We start from the raw sequence: 24,266 nt of genomic DNA, 5'->3' as shown, positions 1-24,266 counted from the left end.
GGCAGACTTGACCCTGGGCTTCAAGGCTTTGCCTGATAAAGATGTTCTGTTTGTGTTGTCCATATAAATGGATGGTGTGCCTTTTTAAAATCCAGCAAGCCCAGGCTTGCCGAGAAGGAATGCAAGAGGCAAATAACAGTTAGATCAGAGACCATGGATAACTATTGAAATACAAAGGGTTTAAACTGAATACTGGAGCTGATACACTAGAATACAAGTTGTAATCATTAGCATTTTCATAGCACTTTAAGGTGTTCAAGCCTGCATAAGGAATATAGAAATCTGCTTTGCATCTACCCCCAGTATTACTCACTCCATGGTCTCAGGCAGAAACCTTTCCAATCACATGCTCTCTGATTCTGTTAAGCAGAGGTGCCAGGGATTGAACTTCAGATCCTTTACATGCAAAGTATATGTTCTGCCACTAAGCTGTGGACTCACCTTAAAAGAGCAAGTCTTTCTGTATGCAGTCATCCCTCTGAACTCCATTTCTCCCCTCTGTTGCCTGACATCCTTAACTAGAGATGCTGAGGGCTGAACCTCAGACCTTCTGCATGCAAAACTTGTTATTTACTATTAAGCTACAGCCCCCCGTCCCATTATAAGCTTGGTACAGATGGCTGAGAGCCAAGCTGCTAATTTCTCTTCCCCATGAAAAAGTGAAATTATCCAAGAAAGAGCTAGACTTTTCCATTTCACTTGTTCATTTTGAACTTTTCTAGCGGATGATAATGTCCCAGCAAAGATCCTGTCTTATAACCGTGCCAATAGAGCTGTTGCTATTCTCTGCAACCATCAGAGGGCGCCTCCAAAGACCTTTGAGAAATCCATGATGAATTTACAGAGCAAGGTAACTGACTGCTTCCTTTCGTTAAAACCCAAACCAAGACGTTGTTTGGCTACCTTTGTTACTTAGCTGACCTGTGTCAAGCTCTCCTCTAACTTCACTATTGAAGCTTGTTTCTCTGATTTTTAGAAAGACAAACCTGCTTGATTTTATTACAGAAAATCATTCTTCAAATCCTTCCTGTTTCTGACTGAATTTAGGCAAGTTGCCTTTTAGTCCTGGAGAAGAAATATCCATAAAGCATCACTAGTGGGGTCACAAAATGTACCATAATTATTATTTTTGCTCCTGACAGCTCTCTGATTTACTCACAGGACACTGGGCAAAATCCAGAGAGTCCCTTACATGGCCAGAAAGCATGTCTTTCAAATAAGGACAGTCTCCTTAACCTCCTGGCCCGTTTCCCATGCTGCTTGAGAGGGACCACCAACTCCCAGGAACAGTTTTTTCGAGATTGTTCAGGAAGGGTGAAGGTGTGAAAGCCCCTTTGTGTGAGCAAAATTCTGCTCCTGGTTTTCTGGATCCTACCTGTATTTAGACACTCTTGGGGAAAGGAATAACTTGATTTAAAGAACAAGGGACTAAGCTAATGATACATATGCTTGGGCGCTTTCCTGAGGTTTCTCTGAGACATCATAAATATCAGTGCTGAAGAAAAGTTTCATAGTTGAATTTGAAAGCTTCTTGACCAGTTGACCTCAGGGAAGACTTCCAGCTTGTCTGCACAAACTGCCAATCACATGGCAAAGCTGTATTTGGACTGTACCACTTGAGACCCACAGGTGGAGAAATCATTTGAGTGAATGTTTTTTCCAAGTTCCTTGCATTTAGAAAATTAAATAGGCAGGCAGAAAGTTCCAATCGTAGCAGTTTCTCTGATGTGCTCATCTTCTGTATCTACATTCCTGGAGAAAAGCTTGAAAGTGCAACTCTGCTCCCACCTGTAGTCTGAAGTGGTCAGATCCAAAAATTATTTTACTGTGTGATGAACTATTTGTGTGGCTCAGGCCTTATTTTTCTAAAGTATTCTGTGCAGATTTCTATAAAGGCTATGACTTTCTCATTATCTTGTGAACTTAAAGCAAGTTCAAAACAGATAACTCTTCCATGTCCATGGCTTGAGGATAATGGTGTGGTTTAACACAAAATTATCCACCTTCCTCCTCCACAAAATTGCAAGCCTATCTATATCGAGTATTTGATTATATTTTGCTTGTCTAAACCATCCTTTTACTTTTCAGGTTATTTCTGACAAAAACCCTGAGGTCATTTTGGTTAGGTTGGTTTACAGCCTGAATCTGTTTTATTAATCAGTGGGGTGTACTTTTTGGCTTTCATAATATCTAACCTGGCTGCTTCAGTTGTTAGGACTGACAGCTTTGACAGAATGATAACGACTTGTTTGCCTTCACTCTCCCCCCCCCCCTCCAACTCACCTGTCCCATTATTCTTAGCTGAGCTGAACAGTCTGTCAGTCACAGCTTAGGCGAATGGAGCTGCGAACCTTCAGCTTCAGATCATCTTACTTAGTTTGCCGCAGATCATACAGCTTCTGCTTTTCATTCCTTTACAGCAGAGATGGGGAACCTGTGGCCCTACAAATGTTGCTGGGCTGGAACTGATGGGAGTTAGCATCCAAGAGCATCTGCAAAACCATAGGTTCCCTGTCTCTGCTTTAGAACAAACCTATTATTGCTTGGGCTGAGAAAGTTTCCTGACGTGACCTAGCACAGTGCATCCGGACCTTTAAATAGGCAGTGGGGATGATGGGAATTTTATTTGGAGGGTTCCATCTATATGGCTTCATGCACTTCGTCCCCAGTCACCCATTGACTATTTGTATTGCATACTTTGTTTCCTGAATTCCATTATTCATATGAAGGGTTGCAAGCTCTGTTTTGTGTAATTGTACATGTGAATCTTTGCCATAAACTGTTCCTGAGCCCTAGGTTCTCTTCTCCCCTGCCCTATATCTAATAAACTTGCAACTCTGCAGGGTCTTTTGAGGGGCCCTCTGCTCAGAGGATTCTCCTACCAACAGAAGCAAACTGGCACCCCAGCCAGGGCTTCTCGTCTGACAGTGCGCACTGTTGGACTTGAGACACATCGGGGATTTCTTGGATAAAACCTTGAGTCTTCTGTGGTTGGCCTGAGAAGCATCCATCTAGGCCCAGAATGGGAGATCTGTGGGCCTCCAGATGTTGCTGGACTTAGGCTCCCCCATCCCATCATGCCTGAACTTTGGCCATGCTGCCTGGGGTTGATGGGAGCTGGGAGTCCATCAGCATCTAAAGGAGCACAGGTTCCCCACCCATGAGTTGTGTCTCCTGTTTTTCCCAGGCGTAACATGTGACTTGAATATTTCTATAGGCTATCCTCACCCTAGTGCCTCCTTCAGTTTAGTCCCTGCCATTGCCCAAAGATGACTTTTTCCCCTCATTTCCTTCTCTTCTCTGGCTTTGGGCTCAGGTTTACTCTTTTTTTATTTCTTTCATATACTTTTTTCCCTTTGCCTTTGAAACTCAGCATTTGCCCATTCCTCTGCATATCACGGCAAATGCAACATTGACATTATTGATGCTGCTGTACCAACATGGTTGTCTGCATTTATGTTCGCCCGGCTTTACATTTAGAGCTGTATGCATTTGTAAAGGCCTCCTTCAGAAGAAGCGTTCTCCAGAACATTCAGCCTCCACCTTAGAGGACCATATATATTTCTTCAGAACCTGCACTTAGATCTCACCTAGCCTCCCCATGTTGCTCTATCTCCCGTGGCAACCTAAGAAACAAATAATAGCTCACATACCATGAATGGGCTTTCTAGGCTGGTACGGGGTGACAGCTACTGCCACACCATTGTCTGCCATGATGGCTGCCTGATCTACTCTTTGCTTCAAACTTAGTCATGGATCAAACTGCACAGAGGAGCTTGGGTGAGGAGATTATTCAAGTCACTTTTCCCTGCTTTGGGCAAATCAATAGAGACAGCCCTCTAAATTGATATCTTCTTATGCCACTCACAGTAAGTGAATCAATGTTCCTTTCTAAGTGCGGTGCCATAAGTTTGGTATCTAAAGTCCTGGTAATCACTTCTGCAAGTTTGATCCTTGCATGCCTATCTGAAAATGTAAATCGCAGCCAGCTCTTCAGTGAAACTTTAGTCAAGGTAAAAAAAGGCTTTTTGGACACCCAGTGAAGTGTGTTGGACAGAGACACTGCCTTGGTATCTAGAACTCCAGTGGAGACAAAAGTCTACCAGCTGTTTGCAGCTTGTCAGCTCCACACCTTCCATCTCCTGCTTTCTGTTTGTGTTTTGCCTTCCCTAGATTGATGCCAAGAAGGAACAGCTGGCTGATGCCAAAAGAGAACTGAAAAGCGCCAAAGCCGATGCCAAGGTCCGGAGGGATGAGAAATCTAAAAAGTAAGTCACCTTGGTGTGACACTCACGTGTATCCAAACACTTCTGCATGGCGTTCAGGGAAACCAACTTTGCTCAGACTGAGATTTCTGTTCAAAGGGCTCACCTTGTCACTGGGATGGTACTACAGTGGTGCCTCGCAAGACGAAATTAATCCGTTCCGCGAGTCTCTTCGTCTAGCGGTTTTTTCGTCTTGCGAAGCAACCCGCTTAGCGGATTAGCGCTATTAGCGGTTTAGCGGCTATTAAAGGCTTAGCGGCTTAGCGGCTAAAAGGCTATTAGCAGCTTAGCGGCTTAGAAAAAGGGGGGGGAGCAAAAAAATCTCAAGACTCGCAAGACATTTTCGTCTTGCAAAGCAAGCCCATAGGGAAATTCGTCCTGCGAAGCGCATCGAAAAACGGAAAACCCTTTCGTCTAGCGGGTTTTTCGTCTTGCGATGCATTCGTCTTGCGGGGCACCACTGTATATGAAGGGAAGAAAAAAACCTCTTTACTTCCTGCCTAATTTTATATATCTCTACCATGTCTCCCCTTACTTGTCAGAAAAAAACCTTTATCACACAGTGTGTAGTGGCTACCACAGTATGTAGTTTTTAGACTGCTTTAAAAAGAGAATCAATAAATTCATGCCTGTCGTGAAAAAAAGCTATCTGGCTACTAGTCATGATAGCTGCAGCCTTTCTTCAGGATCGGAGACCACATGCCTCAGAATACCAATAACTGTGGAGCAACTGAGGGAGAGGGCTGTTGTGTTCATGGCCTGCTTATGGGCTTCCCAGAGGCATCTGGCTGAGCACTGTGGGAAACAGAATATTGGACTAGATTAGCCTTTGGTCACACCTAACAGGTCTGTTCAGGTGTGCTTCATTCCAATAGAAAGAAAAGCCATTCATAGTTCCCACCTGAAAAAAAGTATCTCCTTGCCCCTCACAGGACCGTAGAAAGTAAGAAGAAAGCAGTACAAAGGGTTGCAGAACAGCTGATGAAATTGGAGGTCCAAGCTACAGACCGGGAGGAAAACAAGCAGATTGCCTTGGGGACCTCCAAACTAAATTATCTGGATCCTAGGATTTCTGTTGCCTGGTAAGCTCTTGCCTGTTGGGGAAGAAAGAGCAGCCTCCATCCTATTGCCGTCAGTCTTTGAAAGGAAAAGAGGCATTGGTTCTGCTGGGATGCACTTTTGTAGTTGTTTGGCTGTACACACCTCTTGCTGTTCATCCTTTTTATTCCTCTCTCTCTCTCCCCCTCCCTCCAGGTGCAAGAAATTTGGAATACCTATAGAGAAGATCTATAACAAAACCCAACGGGAGAAATTTGCCTGGGCGATTGACATGGCAGATGAAGACTTTGAGTTCTAACCTGATTTTAATGGGCTGAATCTTATGAATGAGAAGGGGAATAGCCTGGTTTTAGGGAGATTGATAAAACTGTGAGCCTTACTTGTCCTTTATATTTGGGGGAGGGGAGGGGGGTGTCGGGAGGGGAAAGCGAGTGTCTGATGAAATACCCAACATCTTTGAGAAAAGATAGGCCTGGAAATATTATAGAGTTGCTGAGCCAGTTGTCCTATGGACAACTTATTTAAACCTGTTTCAGAAACCCAAATTCTAGCTGTATGGTTTGTGTTTTTGTCTCTGGAGGGGGAGGACAAGTGGATGGGGGAATTTGTTAACCTTCTGCCAGGCAAATTCACCATTACACTGAGGAGCTTGGAAATCATTAGCTACTGTATACAGAATCCAATGAGATATTGGTGTGTTTTTACAGTTAGGGTTTTGCAATAACTTCTATATTTTAATAGAAAATGGATTCCCTTAATTTCCCGCCCCATCTCCCTCAATTAATTTAACACAACTGAAGCCCTCTCAGCACACTGGCTCTGGCCACAACAGTCATCATGGAAACACCCAGTTGTTTTCATTTTTACTTGCCACCATCATGGTATTGAAAACCTATAATAAAAATACAACATCTCTTCAAAGCAAAGCATGATGGGAAGATCCTTCCTGACTTGAGTGTTATTTTCTTTTTCTTTCTTTTTTTGTTAATGTGAATTTTTACTACTTTTAATTATTTTAAAATATTTAAGCTTTTTTTTTCTTCTTGATCTTAAAGATCATGTAGATTTTCAGGGGGTAGGAAGGAATGGGCTGGGGAGGGTTGATGCATTATGAGTACAAATAAATTGGTAACAAAATGTTTTCCCATCATACTTTGTTCTGAGTACATAATATATATATATATATAGATATATATATATCAGGAATATCCACATTTGTGGGTTTTGTTTTGCTTTTTTTTTGGCAGGGTTGTTTTTCTTTTCTCCCTCCTTTTTTAAAAAAAAGAAAACTCCACCCTCCTCTCTTTTACTTGAAAGATTTTATTGTGTAAAAAGAACTTTCACAGGTCAATAAAATTTTGAGGGAAGCGAGCTTTGGTCCAAAAAAAAAAAAAAGGAAAAATAATCAAGATCTTAGGTCTTTTTATTTTTTTTCTTTTGTAATTGTGTACAAAAACTTTAAAAAAAATTAAAGCAGAATTTTAATGTGAAACCTTTTTTGCTATAATCCATTAGTTTTAGAGGCATTGTTAGCTTAGTGTGGTGCAAAAACAAGTTTCCCGCAGTCTTTCCTCAACAAGTATCTTCTATTTTTATCATGAATCCCCTTTTAATCAACTGTAGGTTATTTAAAATAAATTCCTACAACTTAACGCAATGCCAGCATCTGTGTGTTCTTGTACCCAGAGAGCTGAATGGCTGGCTGCAGGCCAATAGCTGTCAGGAGATGCTTTGGGGAAGGATGTGGGGTGTGGAGGCGCTCTAGGATGAAATGCCCGAGGAACTGTGGACCGGAGGCACAGTCAAGATTCCATGTGGCCTTCTACACCACAGACATTGGCAGCCAAATAGTAGATTGCCAGTTCTCTGGGTATTTTTGTACAGTGCCTTGCATGTTGGATCCTACATATATATCAAGTTATCTAGGGGCAGCCTGGTTTTGAAGATTTCCCTCTAGCTCCAATCCACAGCCAGAACAATTTTTTCATGGCTGGTTCTTGGCACTCTTCTCTAGAAACAAACAAGGACAATTGTTTAGGAAGGAAGCGCTGTATTCTTTAAGATGACTATAGCTATACTTTTTATGGAGATCAGACCATTTTCTTTCTTGACTTGGAGAGCCTCAGAATACTGCATCTTCCATGTGTCTTGCTTTCAAGAGTTTGGAGAGCGAAGGCATTCTCCAACATGAACTCAACGATAGTCAACCTGCTTTGACAGAGTTGACTGGTATGTCATCTTGTGCCTTTGTACAAAAGACAGGACACATGTTCACTTTTCTTAAACTGGCACTTACGGCCTGCGAATCGGGTATGCTTGAAACCACAAGAAATTGGAGCCTCAAAACCACCAATATTCAAAGGTATGGATAATTGGAAACACTAGCCTTACACATCTAACCACACATAGCTGTCCAATCCTGGGTAGCACTCAATTTGCTGTATTACAGGTGCTAATCTGCATTCTAGGACCATTGACCTTGCTGCTGTTTGGCACTGCCACTCCAAATGAATCAGGCATGCCAGCAGCCCCTAGGGCCTTTTTAAATCCCCGTTTGAGGTTGGTTTATCTTAAATTTGCACATTCAAACCAGATACTGAAATGAATGTTTCAGAATCACAGGTAATGTAAACAGGTAAAGGTAAGGAGACTCGTATGTATTCTGTATACCTGCCTCACCTTCCTACAAATTCCATTTACATAGCAAGAAAATACTGGCCCTGTGAACAGAATAAATTTTTTATACAAGTGTTTTTATGCATGCATGCTCGGTTTGATCATTTTGCTTGTTAGTCAGAATTTCATAAAAGGCCTAGAGTAGCCTTCTCTAGGACAAATGAAGGCGGTATAAGGAGAAACTATAGACAGGAGATCTGTCCACCTCTTGACCACTGGAACTGGTTTGCTTTGATGCCTTTTAATAAAGGGTTCAGTATATTCTCCTTAGCAGTAATCTTTACAACATTCGGATAAGGTAAGTCAATACTTCCATGTTGCAGATGAGAAGTTATTTTAAGCCTTATTGGGGTGTTCTCCCACAAAACAACAAGGGTTCCAAATCACATAGGAAATTTACATGCATATAGCTCAAACCTTCCTCCTCCCAACACATAGAAGGGGCACAGCAGAGGTGGCGAGCTCAGCAAATGTGGGCAAGTCTCTTTCAATCATTTTGTAATTGTGAGGCATCTGGACAGGGCTATAGCGCTTTGCCTGAAGCCACTCAGCCAGTGACTTCACAGCTCACGCACTTATCCACTGCTGTGCCAGATTTCAAATGGTACAGCATGATGAATATATTCTATCACTGTGGTTACTCATCACATTGCCCAGTGGGCTAGCAAGTGGAATTGCACCTTTATGCAATGCAAGTAGCAACCTCAAGTTGCTGGCATGGACCTTTGGACTGAACGGAGCAGTTGACATGGTTTATATTTGGGTAATTCAATAGCGATAGTGAATGTCCAGGGATGGATGGAGTTGGAGTGCATCAGCTCCCCATCACTCCAACAGCTTTAGCCAAGATGCTGTGCTCATCCCTCTGTTTCTAATGGGGAATTTCTTCCCAGTTAGCTTGAATCTAACCACTGCATTAGAGGCATTTAGCGAAGGTTTCTGCCTAGCTGTGTCTTTCCCACAATAATACCTTCAAAAATCTCCTTTGGGAGATCCCCCTTCCCACCTCTTTTAACTTTAGTGGTAAAATTGGTGAGAGCAGCAAATATGTAAGTTCTCTGAAAACAGCCTTATGTCTCTGAAGTTGTAACAATGTTGCCTATTATAAACACGTTTTCTATTTTTACATGTTCTCCCCCACTGACTCCAACCGCATCCCATCTTAATCAGATGCGTTAGATTATTCTGTGCCTGAAGTTATTGACAGGAAACTCAGAACAAGCCTGTAATCCCAGGGGAGAGTGTTTCCCACCAGGGGTTCCCTCCTCCTTTTGTCTGCATTTAAGGCAAGTAGGAAATCCATCTGTTTCAAGGCCTCTCGATACAGTGATGCATTGGCCCTTGGTGGAAACAATGCTGCCAAATGAGAGATAGCAACAGTCTTGGAGAATCTATTCCATAAATAGTTAAGAACCAGCAGCTTCTCTAGCTTCGGATCCAATTAAGCCATGAAGTTGTTTCCCCATCATTTTGCAGTGTAGAAATGCATCTCTTCTCATCCAGTCATTTAAATAAGGTCAGAGTGCTCAACAGTCTTTTAGATACGTTTGTTGTATTTTGACATTGTTTGCGATGTTTTCTGAGCCCACTCGGGTGGTGAACAAAAGTTTCCCAAGCTCTTAACATTTGACAAAAATCCTGAATCTAAACATTCCATGTTGACATTTGATATTTCTGCATCTGGTTTTGCGCGTGTGGGCTTTGTAGTGCTTCCGTAATGGTGTTTAAGTTAGGCACAAAGTTTGCCATTAGAATGGTGGGTATTGACATGCATACACATTTCCCTGTCCAAAGCTGACCACAAACCAAAAATCACTTTCTACAGCATACAAAAAAACTCCATAATATGCACCTAGCCTGGCCTAGACCACTTCTAGTTGGCATCCAGCGGAGTCAACAGGGTTGGATTTGGCCCCAAGCACTCAAATGCAGCTTAGACGTGGAGTTCACTGTCCCTACATTGCATATGAGCATAGGAACCAGCCTTATACCTTCAAACTCTGCACCCATGGTGAAGGGCTGCTAAGTCATGATAGAGCATCTGCTTTGTATGTGGGAAGTCTACTCTTCAATCCCCACCCTCTCCAGGACTAGGAATATTCCCCCAGGCAAACCCCTGCCAGTCACTAGAGATGGCAGTGAGCTTGATGTACCAAAGGACTGAAGGCCACTTGGTTGGCTAACTGGCAGCAGTGGTCCAAGGTTCCACTTTTTCACATCCCTACCTAGACTAGCTGGCTACTGAACGTGAGACTTTCTGTAGGCAAATCATGTGCTCTACCATTGAACTACAGTTCTTGCCCAACTAAAGGTAGGGGAGAGAGCATGGAGAAAGTGTACGCAGGCCTGGCAGCCTTGAAAAATACAAGTATGCATGCTAGCAATTTAGCTGCTGCTCAGGCAGTCTTTCAGAAGTTCACCCTGCCCTTGAGCAATAAATTGGAGCCAAGATCAGATCAGTACCCGCAGCTATCCAGATGCCCTGATGATGGTAGGTACAGGAGAGTAAGGAACTTGGTTTTCCAGTGCCCTTGCTGCACCCTTGAGTTCCTGTGATGATAAGTACAGCAAGAGGGCTGAATCACTGCCTTCACCGCCATTCATTTGAATATCCATCATATCCCCGAAGACACTGTAGCTCAGTTTTCACCAGTGTGCTGTCCTCCAGGTTTCTTTTGGACCACAACTCCCAACCAGTGTCTGTTTGGTCAGCCTGCTGAGAATCCAGAATATTTGGAGGGCACCATGTTGGCAAAGGCTGATGCTTCAGCTGTACACAATAAGATTGAGGGGGGGTGATACAGATGGCTCCTCCATCAACAGTGTTTTCATACATGCATTGCTTCCCTGTTTCTTCACCTTTGAAAAGGTCTCCCTATATGCCTGAGAACATTGGCTGGATATAAAATGACTGTTCAAGACCTAGAGAAGATAAATGCCTTGTACAGAGAACATTCCAAATTATCAAAACAAATGGGCTATGTACCAGTGCAGTGCTGGGTTCACACTGTCAGGAAGATCATTTGCTCACAAAATTCCATCTGATGTAACCAACAATGGGAGCTCCAGACATTCATGGAGCTTCTAGTTGGCATCATGTATCTGCACCTTCATAATTTTTGTGTGCGCACACAGTTGATTATTCATAAAACAATTTGATGGAGTCTAATAGCTAAGCATTCCAAAATTCTCCTGTCGCAAGGAGATAATATGGTCCCAGGGTGTGGTCTATAGGTGGCGTGATGCTACCACCTTGCTGGAGCTGAGCAGGTCAGGTTGGTCAATGCCTGGCTGGGAGGCAGACTTCCTGGACTGCATGTATTGGGTTTCACAATGGAAGAAAGGTGTTCTATAAATGTAAGAAAATGCTTAAATATTTGACCTCTCATATGCTGACCAGAATACGCCAGAAGCACTTCATTGGACAATGCCAGAGCTATGTGGGAGGACAAAACGTTCTATTTATAATGCTCTGTAAATAATACAAAAGAAGAAAAGGCATTGTAGGCCATTGCTATCTGACTCCCTGTGTGTCTCCAGGAAGGGGTGTGAGGATGTGAAAAGAGTGCAGGAGTGGCTTTGAGTCTTTCCGGAGAAGGACCTAAAGAGATGCTTGTGATTAGAATCCATCTGGTCAATAGCTGTGTCCTACAACTTCTGTCACGAAATGGTGGAAAGGGAAGTTATTTCATAAAAACGTTTAGAGCAGCAGAGAAATGTGCCAGAAGTCATGTAGATGTCACAACCATTTTTATTCTCCCCATTCCCACCATCTAATACCGATGGAAGTGTCGTCCCTACCACAATGTTCATGTTCTAAGCTGCTTGATGTACCTAATACATTTTACTTTTGCCCTTCCTCTGAGGAGTGCATTTTGTATGCATAGTCCTCAGTCCCCATTTTATCCCCACAGTAACCCTGTGAGGGAGGTTAAGTTGAGAGATGGCTAGCCCAAGGTCCTCCAGTGAGTTCCATGGCCAGTCCTCGTTTGGCACTCTAGCCCAGAGATGAGGAACCTCTTTCCCTCCAGCCTGCAAGGCCAATGGTCACAGGTGATAAGAATGTAGTCCCAACAAAATCTGGGATGCTACAGATGTGCCAACCCTCTTTTAACTACTGCATCAAGTTGGTTCTCTAGCCTATCTAAACATCTTACTTCCTGGTTGCACATGACTCATTTTGAAAACCCTAAGGAGCAAGCTTGCACAAAACCCTGACCACTTGCATAGTGGGAGAAATGCCAGCTCTAGCCTTCCTCTGAACAACTTGGGTCGAGTGACAGCAGATAATTGTGCAGGCAAGGAGTTCATTCGGCGACTGCAGCATTGAGTGATGAACTGCAGGCGCATCAGCTGTGATTGACTGCAGGATGTGCGCATGTGTGAACCAACCCAGAGAGGGTAAGCAGGGAGATTGTGAAAATAAATATCTTTTGATTCTTGTATTTTATAAAAAGGGAACAAAAGCAAAGCTAATGCTTAGAACTGGTGTAGTGTCAAGAGGTGGTATGCCTCTGAATACCACTTGCTCTGGAACAAGAGTGGGAGAGGGCAGCCATGCTCCCATCCTTCTTTGGGGCTCCCTATGGGGCACCTGCTCAGCCACTGGGAGCAGAAGACTGGACTGACCCAGCAGAGCTTTTATGTTCTTCACACCGCAGCAGCACTGCAATGCACTCTAGGAGCAACACACTGCAGAGACCAGTTCTATGTGATTCATCAATGCCAGGGAGGATCCGTTATGTGGACACACTGGGTTGGTCTGTACATGGCAACAGTTACTTGCACATGGAGCCTGTGTTTCAGAGTTCTTGCAGGACTTGGCTATAGCAGTGGATGTGGGTGAAGAATTAACTGTCCCCTAGCACTTTTCAAAGGGCCACGGTCTTTGCTAAGCAATCTTCTAGGGACTGCATGCCAGTGCTGGGCAGAGCCAGAAGCAAAGTGGGTGGAACAACAAATGTGAATTTTTACCTTTGTAGAGTCAGCTAATTTCTGCACACTGCTGCACATCAAGACAGGCATATGCACACAAGGAAGTTCCCAAGCTGGGTTCTTGGCTTTAAAATGGTATCTAAAATTAATCTTTAGTTTTGCTAATACAGTGGTACTTTGGGTTACAGACGCTTCAGGTTACAAACGCTTCAGGTTACAGACTCCGCTAACCCAGAAATAGTACCTCGGGTTAAGAACTTTGCTTCAGGATGAGAACAGAAATTGCGCTCTGATGGCACGGCGGCAGCAGGAGGCCCCATTAGCTAAAGTGGTGCTTCAGGTTAAGAACAGTTTCAGGTTAAGTACGGACCTCCAGAACAAATTAAGTACTTAACCCAAGGTACCATTGTATAAAAAAACCTTCCATGTTACATTTCTCTACCTAATGAGGAACCTATGTGAGTTGGACACAACTAAACAACTAGACAACAACAAAGAGACAGATCCTAGTTGGTGCTGGTGGTTCATATTTTTTTTTTTTTTTTTAAAGTGAATTAACCATTTTAGGTGTATTTGTCCCAGATAGCTTTAGGTGTAACCTGAAACCTACATAGCACCCAGTCTAGTCAAATCTGCTACCTCGTAGAGGCAAATGAGACCTGTGACTAAATGGAAATTTTGTGGCTTCAGTGTCAGGCTATTTCCCCAGCCCCTTCCCTTCACCCCAACCCCTGCTTTGCTTAACATCCAGCCTGATTAAAAGTTCTGGGAAATGGAGGTGCTTGCTTGCTACTTTGTGCTATTTTGGTTGGTCCTGATAAAGGCGTTGCCTGAATGTGGACTCCGAAAAGCCTGGTGATTGATGTGTTTCTCAGTTTGAACACCTACTGTCACATCTCTCATTCTCATAAGGAAATAAGATGAGCCCTGCCTGCCTGGAGAGAGGTAGTGCTGTCCCTCCATAGCCCTCTCAAGGCAGCTTTTAAGGAATATGTTGAGGAGAAACAAGGATTTGAAGGAATTATATTTTTAAAAATTGAAATACAGTAATACAGTGGTACCTTAGGTACATACGCTTCAGGTTACAGACTCTGCTAACTCAGAAATAGTACCTCAGGTTAAGAACTTTGCTTCAGGATGAGAACAGAAATCGTGCTCCGGTGGCGCGGCAGCAGCAGGAGGCCCCATTAGCTAAAGTGGTGTTTCAGGTTAAGAACAGTTTCAGGTTAAGAACGGACCTCTGGAACGAATTAAGTACTTAACCTGAGGTACCACTGTAGCTGATGTTGGAGGGAGAGGGCTGCAGCCTTTCTCTTCCCATTCTTTTCTGTGGTAGCTTGCGGAAAAGAATTTCAGGCCAGCTATGGCTGGAGACGTGTAAAGTGAAGAAATGCAAGCTGTTTCCAAGCTTCACATGATTTGACACCATGATTGTACCCCAAAACTTTATATCTAGAAACATGCAGTTGTCAACAGCTTTGCCTCTGAGGTCAGAGGCTTTGCTTAGATTTCAGTTCTGGGGGATTTTCCCTCACTGAAATGATGTGTTCATGCCAGTGCAAATAAAAATGCTGTAGTAACCATTTCCCTTCAGGTGCAGCATCACCAACGTTCATGTTTGAGGTACTGCAGGACGTGGTGCTGTGGTCTAAACCACTGAGCCTCTTGGGCTTGCCGATCAGAAGGTTGGCGGTTCGAATCCCCATGACGGAGTGAGCTCCCGTTGCTCTGCCCCAGCTCCTGCCAACCTAGCAGTTCAAAAGCACACAAGTGCAAGTAGATAAATGGGTACCGCTGTGGCGGAAAGGTAAACAGTGTTTCCATGCGCTCTGGCTTCCATCACAGTGTCCCATAGTGCCAGAAGTGGTTTAGTCATGCTGGCCACATGACCCAGAAAGTTGTCTGTGGACGAACGCCGGCTCCCTCGGCCTGAAAGCAAGATGAGTGCCACAACCCCATTGTCGCCTTTGACTGGACTTAACCGTCCAGGGGTCCTTTACCTTTTACCTACAATATACTACTTTCCACTATTAGACATGTGAGATCACAGACTTATGCCCAATATGAACCTCAAGTCATTTTGATTTGTTCTGTTACTAACAAAGATGAGAAGCTCTGCTGTCCTCATACATATTATTAATTACAATTTGTTTATTGCTCATCTTCTAAACCAGCGTCTCAAGGCGATTTACACATGAGATAATAAAAACAATTAAAAACAGCAAATTTGTTTAAAACAAGACTAAAAGCCTACTCGTGGTAAAGATCATTTGTTCAACTGGGAAAGCCAGCTGGGAAAACACCAGTGTATATATGTGAACATTCCCCCCACGAATTACTTAAAGGGTCCAGACTTAACAAAACGTGGGAAAGTGTAAATATGTTGTTGTGATTAGAGTGGTGAACAAGGAGGAACCTGGTTCGAATTCTCTCTCAGCTAGGAAGTTCATTGTGGGTGACCTTGAGCCAGTCATTACCTCTCAAGAGCCAGTGTGGTGTAGTGGTTAAGAGTGGTGGACTCGTAATCTGGTAAACCGGGTTCGCATCCCCACTCCTCCACATGCAGCTGCTGGGTGACCTTGGGCTAGTCACACTTCTCTGAAGTCTATCAGCCCCACTCACCTCACAGAGTGTTTGTTGTGGGGGAGGAAGGGAAAGGAGTATGTTAGCCACTTTGAGATTCCTTCGGGTAGTGATAAAGCGGGATATCAAATCCAAACTCTTCTTCTTCTTCTTCTCTCAGCCTAACCTACTTCAAGGGATGTTGTGGAGATCACTAAAGGTGATCAATACATGTCACACATTGCATATTTCAAGGTGATGCATAACCCCAAAAATAATGCCTGCCTGCAACAGCAAACATGAGTGTCACTCTGGTGCACTATTCTTGAGCCAGGATTGGTTGCAACTCCCTGTTGTAGCATAGTAGCAAACCTAGGTTTACTGATGTGCAATTAGTCCTTCAAATAACATCATTGGTTTGCTTTGAGAAATGGCCCCTCATGTTGTTAGGCTGAGTGTTCGGTTGCTACCTAAAGCCATAAAATGGCTTTAGTTAAATGTCATTGCTCACATGTGATGATTCACAGAGGAAACAAAGAATCACCACACCAGCAAAAGCTCTTGGACTGATTGGTTAGTCTTTTGTTCATTCACTCATTCATTTATGAACCAAAAAAGGCTCCCATAGCAGTTTACAAAAATCAGTAGCAAGATTTTCCTCTGACTTCAGGATTCCAGTCTGAAAGAAGGAAAGTGGGAGATGGGGAGGAAGGAAAAGGAAGCTCAGGCACCACTTCTTAAAAGTTACAGTTCTCATCATGACCAGCTGGGATGGGAACAGTTCAGGTAATGTGAAGAAAGGGTTGCTGCTAGGTCAGAGCTGAGCAAGGGCATGAGGCAACTGGTCTCTCAGGAGAGGGGCTGGAATTGCCCTGCTTCTGTCCCCCTACCCCCTACCCCCACCTCCCACTGTAGATTGTGTTTGAAAGATGATGAGCCTCTAGTGAAAACCAGATATGGATATAAATTTCCACAAGGGCATCTCCACAAGGTGAAAAGCAGCTGGTGCTTCAGTTGCAATTTAAAAGTTGGCAAATGTTAGACTGTTGTCCAAAGGGTCCAAAATGCATAACTTCCTCCATTGCTTAACACACACACACAATCTTCACAGTATATGCAACATGGTGCAGGGGTGGGGGAGGCACCTTTTTAAGCCCAGGGCAACTTACTGGGGGCTGCATGTCATTGGGCAAAAGAGGGTGAAGTGATGGATAGGATTCTTACCTTTAAACCATAGGCTACATAGAGCCTACATGAAATTTTGTAAGGCACAGCACCTTGCAGTTCTATGCAAGGGAAGGCAATCTTTCAGGTAGGTGATCTTTCAGGCAATCTATGCAGGGCTCCTCCTTGGAGTCCATTTCAGTACTGGTGCCATATCACCGGATCAGTGTAGCCCAAAATGTCATGTTATGTATATGTCTGCTTATCCCTAGCCAGGAGGAGGAGATCTGACTTCAGTACCAAATCCTCTGTATTCATCTGTGGCAGGGTTGACTGGCAACTTCCTACGCTCCCAGATTGATGTGATATATTCTGCTAATGGAGTTGGCTTTTCCTGTTGCAAGCGACAAAGGCTTTTATGCACAATTCATGGGGCCCTGCTGTCGAGTACGATTTCTCCGGAGATACCCTCCGACTTGAGTGTTTTTAAAAGCGCTGTTTCCTGTGCTGCTAGATTGTATCTTGCCAGCTAGCCTCCCTCAAATGTGCCTGCCTGCTGCAGGTGAGCAGCTGCGTCGGATGTGTTGGTGGGGCAAGTGCTTCCTCAGACATCTCTAGCAAATTTGGCACTGTGGTGCAGGATTCAGTCATAGGAACAGGACACCAAGGGGCATGAGGCTTCTAACTGATCAGTACATAGGAAACTGACCTACAGTGAGTCAGAGCATGGACCTCTCAAGCTCAGTATTGTCTACATCAATGGTGGGGATGTGGGTGGCACTGTGGTCTAAACCACTGGGCCTCGGGCTTGCCAATCATAAGGTCGGCTGTTCTAATCCGTGTGATGGGGTGAGCTCCCGTTGCTTTGTCCCAACGTCTGCCAACCTAGCAGTTCGAAAGCATACCAGTGTGAGTAGATAAATAGGTACCACTGTGGTGGGAAGGTAAACGGTGTTTCTGTGTGCTATGACCCAGAAAACTGTCTGCAGACAGGCTCCGTGGGCCTGAAAACGGAGATGAGCACCACACCCCATAGCTGAATTTGATTGGACATAACCATCTAGGGGTCCTTTACCTTTACCAAAATCAGTGGTTCCCAAACCTTTATGGGCCGCCCCCTCCCCCCCGGTTCCATAAACCCATCCCTAAGACCCCCTACCCGATATAAAGCATTATTCAGAATGGTGGTTTGCATGACCCATAAGGAAGGGGTCAGCAAGGTTTACCTCATCTGGGCTGGTTCACTCCCGCAGAAATCGCTCTGTGAGCCAGATGGCATCCGCACAGATGTGATTTCCAGTGTCGCAGAAGTGAGCCCCCACTCTGCGCTAGTTTAGCACAGCACATGGGGACTCGCAGAGCAGGCAGCTTGGTTCGGGGGCAGCTCACGGGCCATTTAAACGACCCCCATGGGCTGCAGGTTGCTGACCCCTGCACTAAGGAATATAGTAACACAATAAAATTCAGAACAGTGACAATTACACATTTATTCAAAATCCAGTTAAAATACACCCACCACTGATGGTAAGACAGAAGCTTCTACAGGCTACCATCCTATACACAGGCACACATATATTTAATGGTATTCATGTTACTATACAGAATGGAAGAGGACTGGTCCCTGCCCCAAGGAGCTTGGCATATAAAACTCAGCATCGGAAAGCCACAGAGGAAGGAGAGGGAAGAGGAGCAAAAATGAATGGAAGGAATATAGTTGCTACATGCACACAGGTTTGGGTGGATGCTTAAGGCATGAGAACTAAGGAGTTACAGCAATGGCTTCATTTGGTAATTACCCTCTCAAATTTAGAGCTCAGAGCTCTCAGCGATTCAAAACTTTACATCCAGCCACATCCCCATGCAGTTGACTGGGCTGTCTGGATTTCACATCGAGAGATTTATTGATTGCTTTACTTATTTCAAGGGCTGCTTCTTAAACTTTTCATTCCATTTAGTCTCTTCTTTGTCCTTAGTAAATATGTCTGGTGAACTTTTATTAAAATTAATAAAATAACTAAGCTGGTGCAAAGTCAGGGTGGCTGAACCCAACGATGGAGCAATTCCCCCCCCCCCCGTTTTGTTTTAATTATTTCTATTTATCCAGATTCCTTTGCCTGGTTCTGAGGCTGGGGAGGCAAAGGGAAATAGGGGATTTGGAAAGAATGAGAGCCACAAACTCCCCCTGAAATACTTTCCATATCAGCCCTTCATTCCCATAAACTTCCCTTTGTTCTGTTTCCAATGCAGCTTTGCAATTGGCTTGGTGCTTTCAAAAGCGATGGTAAACCCGGTGTTAATAGGAAAAGAAATGTATCCTCTGTCTGAGATGCAAGTTGATTTTTATATGGGATGGGGAGGATGCACTTTCTGAGTTATTTTTACACAGGGTCACTAAGACTTCTTTTCAGGCTGGAGAAGGATGGACTTCTGGCTCAGGTCCTGGGGAATGCAGATTCATTTCCTCTCTCTGCCACAGCTTTCCCTTCTGAACCTGGGTAAGTCCATGTGAAGGGCAAGATGTCTGGCACGCCTGTAACTCTCAGCATGCAAATGCAACTCTTGGTACTTTGTGGCACTCTTTTATTGCTTGGAAATCATTTATAAAAAGCATCAACAATATAACACGTGCAGCTCAACCCTGTGCATCTTCATTTGGAAGCAGGTCCAGCCTTATTAGTTGAAATAAAAGATTGCAAACAAAACTGCCACAATAGCCAGGTCTTGTTATTCATAACTAAGGGTACTTACAAAAGGGATGCAGATGGTGCTGTGGGTTAAACCACAGAGCCTAGGACTTGCCGATCAGGAGGTCAGCGGTTTGAATCCCCGCAACGGGGTGAGCTCCCGTTGCTCGGTCCCTGCTCCTGCCAACCTAGCAGTTCGAAAGCACATCAAAGTGCAAGTAGATAAATAGGTACCGCTCCAGCAGGAAGATAAACAGCATTTCTGTGCGCTGCTCTAGTTCGCCAGAAGCGGCTTAGTCATGCTGGCCACATGACCCAGAAGCTGTACACCGGCTCCCTCGGCCAATAAAGCGAGATGAGCGCCGCAACCCCACGACTGGACCTAATGGTCAGGGGTCCATTTACTTTTACCTTTAAGGGTACTTACAAGGGTCTGCAGTAAATCAGCATAGCACAGGAGGAAACGAAAAGCAGCGCCCTGGTTTCTGCAGAAAAGTGAGAGACATTGGAGGTTGAAAGGGGGAGTGTGGGGAAGCTTGCAAAGCTTGCTCCATGCTGATCCTTTCAACCTCTGACATTAGAGGTTGTAAGTGTGAGTGCCACTCAAATGGAAACTGCTTCCCCCTCCTACTGCCCATCAGCTGATGCATGATTGTGAACGTACCCTGTTTTCACCAAAGGAGCAATCGGAAGCCCACCGTGAAATGTCAGAATCAGCTTTCTGGAAGAATTCTTCCTGCAGTTTTGGCCTGGTGCTAAAGCAGGCAATTCCTGCACTTCCAATTCTTTGCACTACAAAAAAATTACACCCAGGAGTACTCCTGGGCCAACTGCTCAAGTGACTAGGCCACTCCAAAGCTCAGCCACAAACCAAAATTCCCTGTTGCTTCTTTCTGCTTGAATGGCATGATTATCTTCTGGAACATTATGGCCCAGGTGCTGCCAGGTGAAAATCCTTTATCACTGTTCCACTCTGGCTATGAATCAGACCCTTGTTCCATTGCAAGGGATTATATCTGATGGCATCACTTCCATTCAGGAGCATAGAAGGGCGCAGGTCAGCGTGGGACCATGGAAGTTCTTTAATGTGCTAGAAGAGGTGCTTGATGGTGCTTTTACAAAGGACTTCCCCGAGCCAACATCAGGGTATTTCGACGTCCACAAACATGTCTCGAGCAGGAACACCAAGCGTGAATCATCGTTACCGTTTAACTGCTGCCTCTTTTTGTCCCGGTTCCAGCTCTCGCTAGTGATCTTCTTGTGTGAGATTGATTATTTCATTAAGAAGTGGGGGTTTTCAAGGATGGAACAAGAGGAGCTGGCATTGTCTGAAAGCCAATCCACGAGGCCATGAAGGCTAGATTAAGCAGGAAGCAAACTAGCCTAAGGGCAATGAAAACATAAGGCAATGGGCATGTACGTCAAAGGGAAGGCGGGGATAATTGCAATAGTAAGAACAAGGCACAACAGCACAGACTAACACTTAGTTTGAAACTGCCTCCCTTTACCTGGCTGTTTCTTCGGATGGCTCATTACAACCTTCCCCAACCTAGTGCTCTCCAGATGCTTTGGATTACAGGTACCACCACCCCTACCATTTGATTTTGCTGGCTGGAACTTAATGGGAGTTGTAGTACGAAACATCTGGAGGGCACCAGGTTGGGGAAGGCTGGCTTGCTATCCCTGACCACGTTTCCTCTGCCATTTGCTCAGTTGGGGTTCTAGCGCATGCCTCCACAACTTGTGACCCACCAAACTATTCACCCTGTCCCCCACCTCAAAGCCACATATCGTGTTCTGCCAGGCATTTGTCAACCCCTTTTTTGGCAGTTCCTTACCACACATTTTTTAACAGGGGCGCGGGTGGTGCTGTGGTCTAAACCACTGAGCCTAGGACTTGCTGTTCAGAAGGTCGGCGGTCCAAATCCCCATGATGGGGTGAGCTCCCGTTGCTCGGTCCCTGCTCCTGCCAACCTAGCAGTTCGAAAGCACGTCAAAGTGCAAGTAGATAAATAGATACCGCTCCAGCAGGAAGGTAAACAGCATTTCTGTGCGCTGCTCTGGTTTGCCAGAAGCAGCTTAGTCATGCTGGCCACATGACCCGGAAGCTATACACCGGCTCACTCGGCCAATAAAGCGAGATGAGCGCCGCAACCCCAAGGTCGGTCACAACTGGACCTAATGGTCAGGGGTCCCTTTACCTTTACCACACATTTTAAACACCAGCGAACATAACGTACAAAAATACATGATTATAGGGGAAATTGTTTCGCAAATGTGTGTATATTTGACCAAACTGCCTACCAAAAATGGTATATTATCATTAAAATACTGGTGAATTTTCAGGATGATTCCCTTCCCCCATTTAAATAGATAGACCACAAACTGATGAAGAAATGTGGAGAACTGAACATAAGGCTAGAGAAATTAGAGAAACTGAAATTGACAGATTCACCCATGCCTTACCAGAAGCACCTGATTTTGTTACAGCTGCCATCCATTTGCTAGGCAGATGTCCAGCTAATATCTCTGAGTGGCTGGCTGATGGGAGTCAATGATTAAGAGACAGTTGGGAATGAGATGCCCATTTGAGTTTGAGGAGAGACACACACATATACACACAGCATTAAGGAGAAGGGCAGATGTGTAATTGTGTATGTGACAAAAAAAACACAACAGTTTTGAATAGGCAGAAAGGGCACTTGCAATATGCAATATGAAATATTCATTGAAAATACCAATAAAATAAAACATTAAAAACAACAGGACATAAAATTCATCAAAATCTAAATAAAACCAGCAACTTTAAAACAAATATACACAAAGTATGTTTCCTAGGGTTGCCATATTTCAAAAACTAAAATTCCTGGCACCCACTAAGTTGTTGAGCATTTTTTTAGGAAGGCCCCACCCAAATTGTTGGGCATGGGGGGGGGGAGAACCTCCCCCCAAAATAATGATTTAAAGCTTTTTGAGCTGTTTCCGCTGCTTTTTCCATTGCATTGCCATACATCCAGGTTTTCTCTGACATTTTGCCACTTTGGTAAAATCCCCGCCCCCCGCCCAAATGCCATTTTTACACCCAAAAACCAGGACATGTCAGGACTTTTCCTGACGCATGGCAAGCTTAGTGTTTCTACAGAAACTGTTTACTGAGCGCTCACTCATCCTGATTGGTTTGCAGGGAGGTTAGATGATGTTGCGTCAGAGCAAGTGTTACCCCACACTTTTTAGTGCAGTTTCTCATCACTTTCCTTATCTCAAAAAGCCTGATCTTTGGGGGAAGTTGTCTTTGGGGGAAGTGGTTGCACAAGACCACCCAACCAACTAGAATTGTGCAATGCTGAATTTACCAGTATGTGACTGAATCCCACCCCCAAATAGTGACAGCCGGGAAGCATACAAAAATCACACATTTAACATTTCATGCCTGGGTATGAGGACATGGAGTTGAGCCATAGGCTGAGATCACACCTGAGTTTTTTGAGACAGGGCAGCTTCTCCCACTGACCCCTTTTTAACCCCCATCTGTCATGCAGATGATCAAGGGAGCCACATGGGTTGAGCTTGGTGTTACTTCTGCAGCCCCAGGGTTGGGGAAAGCTTAAATGAGGAATCTGATCTCTCCCTCTCCAAGCCACATGCTAATAAACATTCAGAGCATAAAAATACATTTTAAAAATCAGTCAAAAGTCCTTCCACCCACAGTTTCACTTAACACAGGTGCACCAGGATTCAATCCTGAAGTACTTTGAGACCCAGGAGGAAAAATATCTGGCTGGTTGTAATTGGAAGCAAAATATTGGGGCCAATAGAGCTGGACCTTGTTCTGATCAAATAGGCCATTCTTATGAGATAATAATACAGCTGGGGAAAGTCTTGTTTTGTTTTGTTGTTGTTTTGCTTTGCTAGAGAAAGCAACATTTGCTTCTGCTTTCCATATACAGTTGCAATCAAAATTATTCGAACCCCCATTGCAAATTGGGTTTTTTCATCAAAATTTACACTTTCAGCTGTTTGCAATGAGCAAATCAGACAAAAGAAATTGAAATAGCTCAGCATAATGGATGCTTCAAGTCGTTCCCCCAAATTCAGCTGAAATTGCAACGTATACTGGCTTCTCCAGTCTCACTGTTATTCAACCCCCTACACAGAATCCCTCACAACAGCACCAATACAACTGGGGTTGTCTCAAGCACACCTGATGCAACTAATCAAGGGCTTTATTAGTTGCACCAGGCGTGCTTGAGTCGGAACGACTTTTGTTTGATTGGCTCATTGCAAACAGCTGAAAAGTCTGTCAATTTTGATAATAAACCCTAATTGCAATGAGGGGTGTGTGTGAATAATTTCAATTGCAACTGTAGATCTTAAAGGCAAAGACGACCAGCTAGAAAGAGAAAAACTTTAGCTAGTAACCACAACCAGTCCCCAGCAGGATGTCCAGGTGGTGCAACAAGTCAGCGCATCTGGCTGTTAACCAGAAGGTTGGTGGTTTGAGTCCACCTAGGAAAAGCTTTGGGCAGGATTCCTGCATTGCTGGGGGTTGGACTAGATGATCCTCAGGGTCATTTCCAACTCTATAATTCTATGACACTGTAAAAAAAAAAAAGGGCCAGAGAAGTGGGTAAAAGAGGACATGGATCTGCATAAAATGTTCTGCACATGTTCATTTATATGCACATTTCAAAATCATTACTGTACTATGATTTGAAACTAAGATCATGGGCACTGGGCCCATCACCTCCTGGCAAATAGAAAGGGAAGAAATGGAGGCAGTGAGAGATTTTACTTTCTTGGGCTCCATGATCACTGACTGCAGCCACGAAATTAAAAGACACCTGCTTCTTGGGAGAAAGGCGATGACAAACCTAGACAGCATCTTAAAAAGCAGAGACATCATCATGCCAACAAAGGTCCG

General features: G+C 44.2%; 1 protein-coding gene across 1 annotated transcript in view; it reads left to right on the top strand.

Annotated features, from left to right (window-relative positions):
* TOP1 (DNA topoisomerase I) overlaps positions 1 to 8,081 on the top strand; it is a 71,727-nt gene extending 63,646 nt beyond the window's left edge. Inside the window, exons 18-21 of the mRNA XM_081009234.1 lie at positions 723 to 850; positions 4,174 to 4,268; positions 5,198 to 5,347; positions 5,520 to 8,081. Of these exons, the coding sequence (XP_080865360.1) occupies positions 723 to 850; positions 4,174 to 4,268; positions 5,198 to 5,347; positions 5,520 to 5,622 (476 nt within the window). The 3' untranslated portion in view covers positions 5,623 to 8,081. The remainder of the gene's footprint in view (positions 1 to 722; positions 851 to 4,173; positions 4,269 to 5,197; positions 5,348 to 5,519) is intronic.
* The last annotated feature ends 16,185 nt before the right edge of the window (positions 8,082 to 24,266 follow it).

The sequence above is a fragment of the Podarcis pityusensis genome (assembly GCF_964106645.2).
Source record: "Podarcis pityusensis genome assembly, chromosome: 6".
Classification (NCBI taxonomy): Eukaryota; Metazoa; Chordata; class Lepidosauria; order Squamata; family Lacertidae; genus Podarcis; species Podarcis pityusensis.
Note: the sequence above shows the minus strand (reverse complement) of the source record. Positions and strands in the feature narration are given on the sequence as shown.